General features: G+C 38.3%; 1 protein-coding gene across 1 annotated transcript in view; it reads right to left on the bottom strand.

The window, feature by feature from the left end:
- Window positions 1–17,314, bottom strand: part of Exoc4 (exocyst complex component 4) — a 778,625-nt gene that overhangs the window by 124,318 nt on the left and 636,993 nt on the right. Inside the window, exon 13 of the mRNA XM_047560350.1 lies at window positions 16,132–16,287. Within this exon, the coding sequence (XP_047416306.1) occupies window positions 16,132–16,287 (156 nt within the window). The remainder of the gene's footprint in view (window positions 1–16,131; window positions 16,288–17,314) is intronic.

Below are 17,314 nucleotides of genomic sequence, written 5' to 3' on the forward strand. Positions count from 1 at the left end.
TTTATATTTCTGACAAATTTCCAATTGCTAATGGAAAATTAGAGCTCAGATTTTAGGTAAAGAGTTAAGTATCTGTACTCAAAGATTCTAACATTATCCTTTTTCTTATTCAACATCACTATTTGTATAACAAGGAGTACATGAAAGCAGACCTGTGTGCACTCAACAAGCATATATTGAGCAACTACTGTGTGACTCATTCTGTCATTCAACACCAAATTTTTGAGAGCCATGATATTGATATCTGTGTTGAATCCTGAACTGATCTAGGAACTTGATGGTTTCAAAACCTATTACAGGCAGCCTCTGTGTTTGTGACTGTTTTGCCGAAAACTTCATTGGCCAATAATCATCAAAGAATTAACCAAATTTTCTTATAAAACAGTTTTATAATTGAAATTTATATTATCTTTCTGAGATGTCAAAGAAATGATGACTGTTTGCAAAACTATGCCATGAATGTAAACATACTAAAACTAGAACTCTAATTAATAACTGAACATGATAAAATTATTTATTCGAAGTTTGACAAAATGGGCAGAATGAACTAGGTGTACTCATTATACAGGGACTTCCAATCTATTGCAGATTATAAATCCAAAACATAAAAACACAAATAAGACCTAATATGCTAGTTACAACAAATACACATATGAGTATACACACACGCACACACACACACACACACACACACACACACACACTCATGCTCATTTTTGAAAAACAGCTGACAGATGAAGAGATGGAGGTACAGAGGAACGAGGGGACACAGAGAATTAGAGGCAGAGTGGGATAGGAACCTAAGACTCAGTATCAGGGATTTCTCCACATTTGCTAATATCCCATTTTTTAAATAGAGTTCACTGATATATCTGTGAGTAAGAAAGTGAAAAATTCCATGGAAATCGATACTGGTTAACAATAAGCAAAAAGCTGATTGCAAAGCAGCATATTAGAGACAGATGGCACCAGCCCGGGGTTATGGTGAGGAGACTAAACTAGGAATAAAACTGCACTGACTTGTTCTGCTAGCTTGGAATGAGAACACGACTTTTTTTTTTTTTTTTTTTTTTTTTTTTTAGCAAAGCCACTCAAAGGAGCCTGATCACTAGGTTTCCTTCAGAGACGTTGTCGAGCAACACTAGACAAACAATTAAGTACAAGCTGTTTCTTTAGCTGCTGGAACTTCCAGGGGGTGCAGGTTTTCTACTGCACAGTAAATTATGCATTCACATAAATAGTAACAGTTTCCCATCAAGAGCATGTCTTCAGTTGCAAGACATTATTAGTGTATGATTAAAATAATCAATTATCACTTACAATTTGCACATAGTATAATTTGGCTTTTCAACTACATAGAATAATGATGTTTAAAATTTGAAATTTATACAGCATTGAACATCTTCCTCTGAGTATTCCTCTAACTCTATTCAGAGCAGAGATAGTAAACAAGGAATCTTAAGCAAGGGCAAACAAGTATCAGATCTTCAAGCTAGTCTCAGGGTGTGGTCTTAGGAGAAAGACTCGCACACACAGATGGGAACTTTAGTGGCAATATATTCACAATACAGAAGAGTGAATGTTTTGTATAAAAATTGGTGAAAAGTAAAGATAAATTAAGACGAAGATCTTTTTCAGGGATAAAATTGTTAGAAAGACAGTGTATTTTGGAGAATTAGTAAACTGGAAGTAAATAGTAACAAGGTTTAGGGATGTATGGAATTTTTTTAAGCAAGTAAAAATTTTAAACTAAAGTAAATGATGAGCACCTACCCCCATCCTGCTTTTCCCCAGCCTCTGTCCTGTGCCCCAAGAAGAAATGCATAGGTTTTGAAAAACAGTTTCTTTCTCAAAGTTCTTATAGAGATTATATTCATCCAGCTACATAATCTGTTGAAACTGCTTCCTCTTGATATGTTAATTTTAGATATTTTATTCTGATTTTCTGCTTGATGAGTGGTAAAGACTTAGCTTAGTTGTGTGCGCTCCTCTTGGCTGCAATGACATCCCCATAACGAGTTTTAGCTTTTACTGATCTCTTCTTCATATATTTACACATAGCTTTACTAAGGGGCAACACGTGTAGCCCCCTAAGTGTCTGCTCATTTGTGTGATTCGCCCCAGGCTGGGAGCTCCTAGCCCAGGTGGGAAGCTGGGCGGCTTGCAGGAGGGGAGAGGGTTGCTGGAAGAGACACTGGAGGAGTTGATGTCTGAGCTGAATCTTGAAAGCTGAGCTGCGCAGGTACAGGAAGAAAGGTGGGGTGATTGGAGGGCATTCCAGGAAGGAGGAATGGGCATGGGATACCAGGGGTAAAAAAGCAGGGCAGACCCTGAGCTCCTGGGGAAACAAAGAAATAAAGTGAATCAAAAGATCAAAAAAAAGTTCAATAGGAAAAGAAAGACAGATACACGGAGGTGAGTGGTCCTTCCTCATCTGACAGGGACTTTCAGCCTTCCACAGAGACACACCGGAAAGCTGGCAGTAGGCACAGGCCTTTGCAGCAAAGGTTCTGCAAGTCCCCTGCCTGTCCTGCCCTGCTCACCTCCAAGGCTCCATCCTGCACATCCTGCCCACCCCCGTGATGGCAAGACCGTCACTATCAGCCTCAAGGGCGAAGCTGGACTGAATTAGAAGGACGACAGTTTTTTCCTTCTACTAAGACTCCAAATGAAATGGAAATGGGATAAGTGCATACCTAACGAAAAAATTAAATAATTCCATGACTTGAAATTAAATAAAAAATGGAGAGAACATCAAATTAGTAACTTTTTAATAATGCTAACAGGATAATAATTGTCAAATAATTGTCTAGAGACCATCATTTATGCAACTCGTAGGGGAGATTTTAAGTTTGTCTTCTCCTCCCCCCAGTGCATTTACTACAAATCTTTTGCCAACAAGAATCAGATCACTTTGTTATTATGTCTAATTCAAACATCTTTTTTAAATGTTTTATTAGTTGTTTTTTTTTTATATTTTTTTAGTTGTTGATGGATCTTTTTTAAAATTTATTTATTTATGTGCAGTGTTGATGATCAAACCCAGGGTGTCACACATGCCAGGCAAGTGCTCTACCACTGAGGCACAACCCCAGCCTCTAATTCAATCATCTTGAACATTAATTGATACGTTTCTTGCTGGGTCCCTAGTTAACAGCTTGTCTTTTTTGTTTAATTTTGAGATTTAAGTCTGCTGCTCATCCTGACTTACATCTGTCCATGACCTTTGTCTGGTTTAATGAAGGGAAGAAAAAGAAACACTTTAGCAAAACATTTCCCACCCTTGCACTTATTTGATATATTCATTTTTCAGATTCATTTTTCTTTCTATAAATATATTTTTAAAGTCATATTAAGCACCCAGAGGTGGTGAAATCAATGTCTTCATCCCAATGAACATTTTATTCAAGGTAGTTGAAATCTTTTTTCTTGCATCTCCCCTTTCACTTGCCTCCTCAAATTTATCTAAAGATTCTCAGTAGCAGCAGTTAGCTGGCACCTGTTAAGAGCCATTGATTATATTATGCTGGGAACCTTTTAAATTTCCAAGTGCAACTTTTTAGAAAATTATTAATGCTCTACTTTATCTAGGCAATTTCTGTATTGAAATATATTCCTAGCTATGCTAGATTTCGGTTTCTCTTATAATTCTCTAGTCTGAACTGTATTAAAAAAAAAAAAAAACCTGAACAGATATAAAGACCCACAAAAGGGGTTTTCAAGATGGTGGACTAGAGGGCGGCTGCATTTCATGTTGCTCCAGGACGCAGGATTCAAAAGAGGAGATAGTGAGAGACTTGGGACTAACTCAAAGCCGCCGGGAGCGGTAAACACGGACAACTGGGATCATCGTAGAGGAGGCGGCTCAGCACAGCGCTTGGACTCGGAGCAACCACTGGGGCTCCGGGCGGCTGCCTGAGGAGGAGCTGCGTGGCGAGCTGTTTGGACTCAGAGCGAGCACTTCTGAACACCGGGGGGTTGCCCGGAGGAAGAGGAGAAGTGCGGCGGGTCGCTTGACCTAGGAGTGACTGCATCAGAGCTACAGGCAGTTGCCAGAGGAGGAGCGGCGTGGCGAGCTGTTTGGATTCAGAACGACCGCTTCCGAACACCGGGGGGTTGCCCGGAGGAAGAGGAGAAGCGCGGCGGGTCGCTTGGTCTAGGAGTGACTGCATCAGAGCCACAGGCGGTTGCCAGAGGAGTAGCTGCGTGGCGAGCTGTTTGGACTCAGAACGACGGCTTCTGAACACCGGGGGTTCCCGGAGGAAGAGGAGAAGCGCAGCGGGTCACTTGGTCTAGGAGTGACTGCATCAGAGCCACAGGCGGTTGCCAGAGGAGGAGGCGAGTGGTGAGTTGTTTGGACTCAAAGCGACCGCTCCTGAACACCCGGGTGGCTACCCCGAGGAGGAGGAGGAGGAACAGGGCGGGTCACTTGGACTTAGAGTGACTGCCTAGGGCTACGGGTGGTTGGCAGGAGGAGGAGACACGAAGTGAGTTGCTTGGGCTCCTAGTGACTGCGTCGGAAACTGGGCCGCTGTCCGGAGGAGGAGGTGTGTGGCGGGTCTCTGGGTCTCGGAGCTATTGTACGGGGCTCCAGGTGGCGGCTCAGAGGAGGGGCCGCATAGCCAGGCGATTAGGTGCAGAGCAGGATCCCAGGAGCTAGGTGGCTTCTTGCTGGAAGAGCCGCACAGAGACACGCCTAGGGGCGGAGCGAAGTTTCCAGGACTGTGGGCAGATTCTCTGAAGAGGGGCAACCTAAGGAGACTCGTCTGCGAAGGGTGAGGCTCCCAGGCCCAGGAGGTAGGTCCAGGCCCCTGGGAACGTTGCAGAGGAAGACAGCCCAGCCCAGGCGGTAATTGTAGATTGAGGGGAACCTCTATGAGGGGAACTGACCAGCGAGACCTCCCCACTGGGTGAGACTTCCCTGCTGGGTGAGGTTTTCCCACAAGGACGGTAAAACCAGAGACACAGGCACAAACAGGCCTTGCCTCAGCCTGCAGCCTAGTTCCCCTTTGGATGACCATTGGTCAACAAGTGGAGGCACCTCTGCCCACTATCAGGGAATATACCCCACCTGAGGGTCACCATCCCTAGAGAGGCAGCTTCCTTGTGGAGCACCGCATTATCAACTTCCTCCAAGACTGCAGGCTACTGAAGGATAAGAGGGGATACACTAGCAATCTTCAGGGACATTATAAGTCAATAGAGGAAATCTGCAATATCTTAAGGACCCACTGATTCCTGAACAATATGAGAAAACAAAGGAAGAAAATGCCCCAAACAAATCTAGATGTTACATCAATAAAATCCAACGACAGCATGGCAGAAGAAATGACAGAAAGGGAGTTCAGAATGTACATAATTAAAATGATCAGGGAAGCAAACGATGAGATGAAAGAGCAAATGCAGGCATTGAATGATGAGATGAAAGAGCAAATGCAGGCATTGAATGAGAGCACCAATCGACAGTTAAAAGAGCAAATACAGGAAGCAAAAGATCATTTCAATAAAGAGTTAGAGATATTGAAAAAAAAACAAACAGAAATCCTTGAAATGAAGGAAACAATAAACCAAATTAAGAACTCCATAGAAAGCACAACCAATAGGATAGAACACCTGGAAGACAGAACCTCAGATATTGAAGAAAAAATATTTAACCTTGAAAACAAAGTTGAACAAACAGAGAAGATGGGAAGAAATCATGAACAGAATTTCCAAGAACTATGGGATATCATGAAAAGGCCAAATTTGAGAATTATTGGGATTGAGGAAGGCTTAGAGAAACAAACCAAAGGAATGAACAATCTATTCAATGGAATAATATCAGAAAATTTCCCAAATCTGAAGAATGAAATGGAAAATCAAGTCCAAGAGGCTTATAGGACTCCAAATACACAAAATTACAACAGACCCACACCAAGGCACATTATAATGAAAATACCGAACATACAAAATAAAGACAGAATTTTAAAGGCTGTGAGAGAAAAGAACCAAATTACATTCAGGGGGAAACCAATACGGATATCAGCAGATTTTTCAATCCAGACCCTAAAAGCTAGAAGGGCCTGGAACAACATTTTTCAAGCTCTGAAAGAAAATGGATGCCAACCAAGAATCTTATACCCAGCAAAACTTACCTTCAAATTTGATGATGAAATAAAATCATTCCATGATAAACAAAAGCTAAAAGAATTTACAAAAAGAAAGCCAGCATTACAGAACATTCTCAGCAAAATATTCCATGAGGAAGAGATAAAACACAAAGAAGCAAATCAGCAAAGGGAGGAATTATCCTAAAGGAACTGTCAAATAAAGGAGGAACCAAGTTGTGTCAAAAAATAAATAAATAAATAAATTTTAAAAATGAACCAAATGACTGGGAATACAAATCATATCTCAATAATTACCCTGAATGTTAATGGCCTGAATTCATCAATCAAAAGACATAGACTGGCAGATTGGATTAAAAAGAAAGATCCAACAATATGTTGCCTGCAAGAGACTCACCTCATAGAAAGAGATACCCATAGACTAAAGGTGAAAGGATGGGGAAAAACATACCATGCACATGGACTCAGCAAAAAAGCTGGAGTATCCATCCTCATTTCAGATAATGTGGACTTCAAGCCAAAGTTAGTCAGAAGGGATAAAGAGGGACATTTCATACTGCTTAAGGGAAGCATAAATCAGCAAGATATAACAATCATAAACATCTATGCCCCAAACAGTGGCTCATCCATGTATGTCAAACAAATCCTTCTCAATTTTAGAAACCAAATAGACCATAACACAATAATACTAGGTGATTTTAACATGCCTCTCTCACCACTGGACAGATCTTCCAAACAAAAATTGAATAAAGAAACCATAGATCTCAATAACACAATCAAGAATTTAGACTTAACAGACATTTATAGAATATACCATCCAACCAAGAGCGAATACACTTTCTTCTCAGCAGCACATGGATCCTTCTCTAAAATAGACCATATATTATGCCACAAAGCTAATGTTAGCAAATACAAGAAGACAGAGACACTACCTTGTATTCTATCAGATCATAATGGATTGAAGTTAGAAATAAATGAAAGAGTAAAAAACAGAAACTACTCCAACACCTGGAGATTAAACAATATGCTATTATATGATGAATGGATAACAGAAGATATTAGGAAGGAAATTAAAAAATTCTTAGAGGTAAATGAGAACAAAGAAACATCATATCAAAATCTCTGGGACACTATGAAAGCAGTACTTAGAGGAAAATTTATTTCATGGAGCGCATTTAATAAAAGAAGTAAAACTCAACAAATAAACAACCCAACACTATAGCTCAAAGCCCTAGAAAAAGAAGAACAGACCAAGACCAAAAGTAGTAGAAGACAGGAAATAGTTAAACTCAGAGCTGAAATCACGAAAATCTATACTCCAACAAAATAGAAAATTTCGAAGACATCAACAGGTTTCTAGAGATATATGAATTGCCTAAACTGAACGAGGAGGACATACACAATTTAAATAGACCAATTTCAAGTAATGAAATAGATGAAGTCATCAAAAGCCTACCAACAAAGAAAAGTCCAGGACCAGATGGGTTTTCAGCCGAGTTCTACAAAACCTTTAAAGAAGAGCTCATTCCAATACTTCTCAAAGTATTCCATAAAATAGAAGCGGAGGGAACTCTCCCAAACTCGTTCTATGAAGCCAATATCACCCTGATACCTAAACCTGACAGAGACACATTGAGGAAAGAAAATTTCAGACCAATATCCTTAATGAACATCGACGCAAAAATTCTCAACAAAATTTTAGCAAATCGCATACAAAAACATATTAAAAAGATAGTGCACCATGATCAAGTGGGTTTCATCCCAGGGATGCAAGGTTGGTTCAACATCAGGAAATCAATAAATGTAATTCACCATATCAATAGACTTAAAGTCAAGAATCACATGATTATTTCAATAGATGCAGAAAAAGCAATTGATAAAATACAGCACCCCTTCATGCTCAAAACACTAGAAAAAATAGGGATAGTGGGAACATTCCTTAACATTGTAAAGGCCATCTATGCTAAGCCCATGGCTAATATCATTCTAAATGGGTGAAAAACTGAAAGCGTTCCCCCTAAAAACTGGAACAAGGCAGGGATGCCCTCTTTCACCACTTCTATTCGACATCATCCTTGAAACTCTAGCCAGAGCAATCAGACAAACCAAAGAAATTAAAGGGATACGAATAGGAAAAGAAGAACTCAAACTATCCCTATTTGCTGATGATATGATTATATACTTAGAGGAACCAGGAAATTCCACCAGAAAACTTTTAGATCTCATAAGTGAATTCAGTAAAGTAGCAGGATATAAGATCAATGCACAAAAATCTAAGGCATTTTTATACATAAGTGATGAATCATCAGAAAGAGAAATTAGGAAAACTACCCCATTCACAATAGCATTGAAAAAAATAAAATACTTGGGAATCAATCTCACAAAAGAGGTGAAAGACCTCTACAGTGGGAACTACAGAACACTAAAGAAAGAAATTAAAGAACACCTCAGAAGATGGAAAGATCTCCCATGTTCTTGGATAGGAAGAATTAATATTGTGAAAATGACCATACTACCAAAAGTGCTATACAGATTCAATGCAATTCCAATTAAAATCCCAATGATGTACCTTACAGAAATAGAGCAAGAAATTATGAAATTCATCTGTTAGAATAAAAAACCCAGAATAGCTAAAGCAATCCTCAGTAGAAAGAGTGAAGCAGGGGGTATCGCAATACCAGATCTTCAACTCTACTACAAAGCAATAGTAACAAAAACGGCATGGTATTGGTACCAAAATAGAAAGATGGATCAATGGTACAGAATAGAGGACACGGACACAAACCCAAATAAATACAATTTTCTCATACTAGACAAAGGGGCCAAAAATATGCAATGGAGAAAAGATAGCCTCTTCAACAAATGGTGCTGGGAGAATTGGAAATCCATATGCAACAGAATGAAACTAAACCCATATCTCTCACCATGCACGAAACTAAACTCAAAGTGGATTAAGGACCTCGGAATCAGACCAGAGACAGTGCATCTTATAGAAGAAAAAGTAGGTCCAGAGCTTCAACATGTCCGCTTAGGACCAGACTTCCTCAACAGGACTCCCATAGCACAAGAAATAAAAGCAAGAATCAATAACTGGGATAGATTCAAACTAAAAAGCTTTCTCTCAGCAAAGGAAACTATCAGCAATGCAAAGAAAGAGCCTACAGAGTGGGAGAAAATCTTTGCCAATCATACTTCCGATAGAGCACTAATCTCCAGAATCTATAAAGAACTCAAAAAACTCTACACCAAGAATGCAAATAATCCAATCGACAAATGGGCTAAGGAAATGAATAGACACTTCACAGAAGAAGATGTACAAGCAATCAACAAACATATGGAAAAATGTTCAACATCTCTAGTAATAAGAGAAATGCAAATCAAAACCACCCTAAGATTCCATCTCACCCCAATTAGAATGGCAATTATCAAGAATACAAGCAACAACAGGTGTTGGCGAGGATGTGGGGAGAAAGGTACACTCATACATTGCTGTTGGGTCTGCAAATTAGTGCAGCCACTCTGGAAAGCAGTGTGGAGTTTCCTTAGAAAACTTGGAATGGAACCACCATTTGACCCAGCTATCCCACTCCTTGGCCTATACCCAAAGGACTTAAAATCAGCATATTACAGAGATACAGCCACATCAATGTTCATAACTGCTCAATTCACAATAGCCAGATTGTGGAACCAACCTAGATGTCCTTCAATTGACGAATGGATAAAGAAACTGTGGTATATATATACAATGGAATATTACTGAGCCATAAAGAATGATAAAATTATGACATTTGCAGGCAAATGGATGAAATTGGAGAATATCATGCTAAGTGAGATAAGCCAATCTCAAAAAACAAAGGACGAATGATATCGCTAATAAGTGGATGATGACACATAATGGGGGGTGGGAGGGGTTAGTGTTAGGGTTAGAGTTAGGGTTAGGGAGGGGGGCAAGAATGGAGGAAGGAAGGACTGTATAGAGGGGAAAGAGAGGTGGGAGGGGTGGGGGGAAGGGAAAAAAATAACAAAATGAATCAAACAGCATTACTCTATGTAAATTTATGATTACACAAATGGTATACCTTTACGCCATGTAGAAACAGAGAAACAACATGTATCCCATTTGTTTACAATAAAAAAAAAAGACCCACAAAAGAAAAAAAAACAAAACAAAACAAACAAAACAAATTAGTTAGAGGCAATGATGTAGACCAGAATTCAAGCCTGTGAAGCTTCCATGTACGTTAACTTGCAGGGAGTCCACTGAAAGCATCCCCTTACAGTTTGAAGCATCCACATTACTTATTTTTTATGATTTTTAATTCAAGAGTGGCTGTTTTTTCCAGTTTTAAAAATCATTTTCATCCTTTCAACATCTTAGGACCTATTGTGTGCTATAGGGATTCCATAGAAGGCAGGTAAAGATGCAAACCTGCTTTCTGTCTTTATTCAGACTCTTTTTTCATTACTCATATAATACAGAACTCATGCCAAATACAAACTTAGAAATTATCACAATCAATCAGTTGATCACTGAAAACAATATTTTGCAATTATTTAATCATCTTGACTAATAATTTCACAAAACAACAAAAACGAGTCTTAATGAGCATCCATCCACGCATTTGATTCCCCAAATTGCAAAAGATACACCTTCTAAATAACTAAATAGCTAAAAAATGGTATCTCTTCAGGACTGCATCATCCTCTATCCAAAAACCACACACTTTAGTTTATATGATTTTTATATTTCATCCCCTTTGTGTCCTCCTTCCCTTTTCAACAATGATTATTTCTATTTTCTTTGCTTTGATATGACTTAGAGGAAAATAAAAGACACATTTTTAATGCACATATAGACTCGGTTTCAATACATTATTCTCTCAAGACATAGCTGGATACGTGCTGTTTTAAGCCTGTTATTGGAAGGAAGAGAACCCATACAAACTCATTCTATGAGGCTAGTATCACCCTCATATCCAAACCAAACAAAGACACATCAAGGAAGAAAAACTTCAGACCAATATTTGATGATGAACATAGATGCACAAATTCTCAATAAAATTCTGACAAATCACATACAAAAACATATTAAAAAGATAGTGCACCCTGATCAAGTGGGGTTCATCCCAGGGATGCAAGGTTGGTGCAACATACAGAAATCAATAAACGTAATTCATCAATCAATAGATTTAAGGCAAGAACCTTATGACCATCTCAACAGATGTATAAAAAGCATTGGACAAAATACAGCACTCCTTCATGTTCAAAACACTAGAAGAACTAGAGACAGTAGGAACATACCGCAACATTGTAAAAGCTATGCTAAGCCCAAAGTCAACATCATTCTAACTGGACAAAAAGTGAAAGCATTCCCTCTAAAAACTGGAATAAGACAAAGATGCCCTCTTTCACCACTTCTATTCAACAAAGTCCTGGAAACTCTAGCAAGAGAATCAGATAGATAAAAGAAATTAAAGATATAATGGAAATTAAAGATACAATGGAATATTATTCAGCCTTAAGGAAGAATGAAATTATGGCATTTGCAGGTAAATGGATGCAGTTGGAGAATATTGTGTTAAGCTAGACAAGGCAATCCCAAAAAAACCAATGGTCAAATGTTTTCTCTGATAAGTGGATGCTGATCCATAATGGGGGGATGGAGCAAGGGAAGAATAGAGGAACTTTGGATAGGACAGAGGGAAGGAACTGGAGGGGAGTAGGTATGGGGGTGGGAAAGATGGTAGAAGGAGACAGACATTATTATCCTATATATGTGTATGACTGCATGAATGGTGTGACTGCATTGAGTACAAACAGAAATGAAAAGGTGTGCTCCATTCGTGTAAAATGAGTCAAAACCATTCTGCTGTCATGTATGACTAATTAGAACAAAAAAAGCTGAAAAAACTACTATTAAAAAATACATACATCAAATGTAACAGGGAATACCAAAATATCAAACAAAACTAGTCAAAGTGCGTAAGTGATAAAGGTTTTGACCTTATCAGAAAATGATCTGATTATCAGTCAAGATTATGATGGTGAAAGAAAATGAAGAAATGATTCAAAAGTTCAAAAATGGAAATTCCTGATCTATTTGCAGGCCGGCTGACTTTAGGGTGGTGGCTCAGGGAGCCAGGCTCCCTGGGTTCACATTTGAGCTCTGTGATTTCATAGCTCTGTAAACTTGGGTGAGCGCCTTACTTTCTCCCACCGGTCTCCTCGTTTGTTGAATGGGAGCAACAGTACTTCAAACTCACAATGTCACCATGCAGTGCCAGGCACTGTCAACTCTGACTGTTCTGATTTTGAAATTGATTGTACAAACTGTCCTGAAACTTAATTCTTTATCATTTATCTCCCTTCCTGCAACAGTTCAAACTGGTTTTTAGGTTTTATGTATTGTTTGACCTATTATCACTTGAAAATTCTAGTCTTGGTCCCACCAATCCCACTGAAGAATTTTCAAACCTGGCTCACTTATTTTTTGAAATTTAGGGACCCTGAGTGGGTAGCTGGTTTGAGGGAACTCTTTCTAATACACCTGGCTTCCCCAGCCCCTAGACAGCCCTTACCTATCTCCTTTACTCCCCCACTACCTTTCTCCTTATGTTAAACTACACCTCCAGAAGGCAGGGCTGCCTTTTATCAGTAGATACTCCCTGATCTCAAAGGCATAAATATATACATACACATGACAGGCGCAAAGACAATGGGGCTCGAGAGCCTGCTTGCAGCTTCTGTGGGAACAGAAGGGTATTTGCCGTTTTTCTTTTTTCTATTAAAGCCCTGGCTTGACCTAATTTTTTCCCCCCTCTATTCAAAGTTAAACCTGGGAATCATACATTTTATTTTTTAGTTAAAAAACAAGAATAGAAAAAGGCTTTGTTTAGTAATGAAGGGAACATAACCTTTATTCGATGCAAAGGGCACTGGATTCTATATTCATCTGTGTGCCAAATAGCCTTCTGAGCTTTCAAAACTAATTATGGGAGGAGAGTGTGACTCTCAGTCCTCTTGGCCGGCGCCATGTTCTCTGGTGCTCTCACGTGCTCAATCAAGGCTCGACCACAATGGAGTATCAGTGAAGAGCAGCCTGTCCCCCTGCCTTGCTTTCAACTTCTAACCCAGAAGAGAATGTGACAGGTTAGGAGGAAAGAATCAATCGCATACAAAACAAAACAGACCTAAAAATGTAGTTCTCTTCTGTTAAAGGGAATATAATTTGTTTTTCAAATCATGTCTATTGGCAAAAACGTGGGTAAATCTTTCAGGCTTAATGTTCAGGAAAAACAAAAATAAAACAACAACCAGACACTATGATGAGCACTATGGAAAATCTGAAGACAGAAGTAAGCTATGATGATAGAAATCAGAATAGTGAGTGCTTTGAGGGAAGGCCTTTTGAGAACAAGAGAAAAATTCCATATTTTGATCTGGGAGGGGGTTAAACAGGTATAATCATACATGGATTTCAGTGAGTTACACAATTAAGACTACACTTTACTTCATGCAGATCATACCAAGAAAGCTAAGAAATGTTAACATAATTTGTTTTTCCTTCAAGTTTAAGATGAAAAGTAATAAAAGTCATTCAGAAATTCAAGAGGAAAAAAAGTCAATTATTTCCAGCTTTACTATATCAAAAGAGTGAGGCAAACACCGACGTTCATCTCTGGATCAGCATTATCTTTTCTGAATTAGAGCTAGACACTGTTTCTCTTAACTCTAAGCTTTGAAGATAACTAACACACTGATTAAAAACCATTTGCAACTGCAAAACCCAATTTAAGAACCATAAAGTAATAAGTTGAGGAACAAGAAAAAGGCACATATTCACTTAAAGTAACCTGCAAAGTTGGGGAGAGATTGCTCCAGAAATTGCTTCTAAAACAGCTCTTAATGCTAACAGGTACGGTTATCTGAGTACACTTAAAGAAAAGGGTGAGACGATGCTTGCCCTAGACCTTCTAAAAATATGGCAGAATGCTAATATGATGGCAATTCTGGGAAGGAGTGGAGCCCCGTGGCCTGACTTCCGCCTTAAGGTCAGTTTACGTCTTTATCCTTGGGGCTCAAATTGATCAATCTCTTAATCACACACACTTCACCTCTCCTGACAGAAAAGAATCATGAGGGTAGACTCTCCTACTAAAAGCCATGATGATGTGATCTCAATTAAGGGAAGTATAGAGTACAAGAAGGCAAAATTAAAAATTTTAGAATTTATAATTGATTACAAATGCTGAGATTTGGATAAATATTCGACACAATTAAAGTTCCAGACGAAAACATCTCTGTGATTTTTGTACAAGCAAAGGTTTCTCTAATAGGACACAAAATGGCCTGTCCATACAAGGAATAATAAACTAGACTTACTGAAACTTTTAAAAGTCTGTTTAGTAAAAGACACTGTCAGGAGAGTAACAAGTTCAAGTGGGAGAAGTGGGAGAGTGGTTTTTAATCCTGGGTATTAGTTACCGTCAGTAGCTTAGAGGTAAGGGAAACAGTTTCTACCTGAGTTTCACCTGATGTGTAAAGAACTCCCCAGAGTCTCTAGGGAGAAAACACACAACCTAATTAGAAATTATTAGGCAATTATCTGAAACAATTTATTATGAAAGAAATACCAAATGGCCAACAAATACATAAAAATAAACTGAAAATTCCTTAAATTCATCATCTGTGAGAGAGATGAATATTAAATAACAATGAGATATGAGATACTGCTACATACCTACCAAAATAGCTACAATTTAAATGATGGAAAAGAGCCAAGTGTTAATAAAATATGGAACAACCAATACCACACTGAGAGAACGTTAATTCTTATGACCAGTTTTCTTTGCAAAACTGTTTGCCAGTATGAACTAAAACTCAACATTTGCAACTATTAATCAGCAATTCTACTACTAGCATATGACCATGGTCACCAAAAGACACAGCAGAATATTCATAGCTACACTACTTAAAATTGCTCCCAAATGAAAGCTAAACAACGCTCATGAGCTGTATAATGAATAAATATACATACACACATGTCTGTACACATACATATACACACACCACCGCACACACATATAGGCATACAGACACATAATAAAATATTTTCTAAAAAACCTGTAGTGCTTACACAAAGTAGACTATTCAGAGTAAAGAGAACTATGTACAATATGGATAAATCTTGCCAACAAAAGGTGGAACATAAGAAGTCTGTCCTAAAAGAGCATGTAACTGCATGATCCATTTATATAAGGCCAAAACCAGATAAACTAGTTTATGTAGTTAGAAGTCAGATAAGAATAACTGTTGGAGTAGCGGGTAGTAACTAAAAGGTCTCAAGTTGCTATGTTTCATTTCTTATTGGTAATGTTGTGTTTCTACTTCTCCTCCTTCTTTTTTTTTTTTTTTTTTGGTACCAGGGATTGAACCCAGGGGTGTTCCAACACTGAGCAATATCCCCAGCCCTTTAAAATTTTTTTTTTTTTAAATGTTGAGACAGACTCTTGCTAAGTTGCTTAGAGCCTTGCTAAGTTGCTGATGTTAGTTTTGAGCTTGGGATTCTCTTGCCTCAGCCTCCTCAGCTGATGGTATTACAGGTATGTGCCACTGTGTCTGGCTTAATGTTCTGTTTCTTGATTTGGATATTAGTTACCAAGTTGAAAAGTATGCACATTGACCAAACTGCCTTTGATATGTGTACATCTGTATACATTTATTTTGCCTCATACTATTGTGTGTACATGTATATGTGTGTGGCATACACACACACATATATGTATATATAGAGATATACATATATGTGAACATTTACATTTCTCTATACTGTATTAAATAAAAAGTAAACCATAGGTATTATAAGAAGAGATGAACATCCTAAGAAAGGATCAAGAGGAAATACCAGAAATCAAAGACACCCTAACCAGACTGCACATAGCTGAGGAAAGAATCAAGACCTTGAGGAGCTAAACCGGTGTACTTTCCTCCCTATGTTTATATCACTTATAAAATCAATCTTTACCTTATGAAATCTTCTTCCTCTTCCCTCTTTGGCCTCAGCTGTTTGGGCTGAGCCATATTAATCCAGTTTGGTAGTGATTTCAACAGTCTGCTGATATCATCATCTTTTGCCCAAGATGCACTGATGACAAGTTTTTCTTCTGACTGGACAATGCCCCTAAAAAAAGCCCATAAGAAAGAGATGCTTTAGCACAATGCCTTGTATTCAGTGAGCTTTTTCCACCTACCTTAGCTGCAGAAAAAGATATCACATTCATCTCTCTTATTAACATAATCCATTATCTGGGTAGGAAGCAGAAGCATCCATTAATAGGTCACATTATTGGGAAACATCATTTCTAGATTTCATTCTTAGTTTCTGAATTGTTGAGTAATCATGAAAGCTGATAATACTAATTAGTACTTCTTATCATAGTTAATCCCTTAGGATAAATAAATTGTGTGGTAGGTTGGGGGATCTTTCAAGAATATGTTCAGTAAATAAAAGTGGATGATTATATTTTTTAAAATGCTGCTAAATGACAACATGAATGTACCTGAAAGGTGACAAAGAGTTATAAAACATTGTTCTCTGACTTCTTAGCTTAAACTATCAATTAGTTCTACTTCTAGTTTTTTTTTGTTTTTTTTTGTTTTTTTTTTTGTACTATGGACACCCCTCTATTCAAAGCAAATCTACCAACATAAAGAGATCTTTCTGATGTCAGACAGAAAGAGCCTTTGATTATTGTTATCTCCAGCAGGCTTTGGCTAGTGACCCAGAGTTGACAGGCTTTTAATAAGCCCTTTAATAAGGCCCATGGGTTCACTACTAACACTGCTCTTACCAGAGTGTACCTGTAAATTCACCTTAAATATTCAATTCAACTTAATTAAAAAGCTTCTTTATCTGTCACTAAAACTGATTTCAATGGTCTAAAAACCCTTATCAGTAATATTAGTGTTAGAAATGACATTTATTTATGAAGGGAGTGCTAATTAGCTGGATGCCCCCTGAAGATGACCAAAGTTCCAGGAGGTTCCCCCCAACCCAGGCAGAGATATCCTTTGTTGTAAGGGTCATACTGTGAACATTATGCTTTTTCAAGTAAATATATATGGCATGTGTGATATGATAAAACCTCCTTGACCCAATAAACAATTTCATGTTTGTAGACAAGAGAAGATGAAGCCTACAAACCTTG

Source organism: Sciurus carolinensis, chromosome 8, assembly GCF_902686445.1.
Source record: "Sciurus carolinensis chromosome 8, mSciCar1.2, whole genome shotgun sequence".
Lineage (NCBI taxonomy): Eukaryota > Metazoa > Chordata > Mammalia > Rodentia > Sciuridae > Sciurus > Sciurus carolinensis.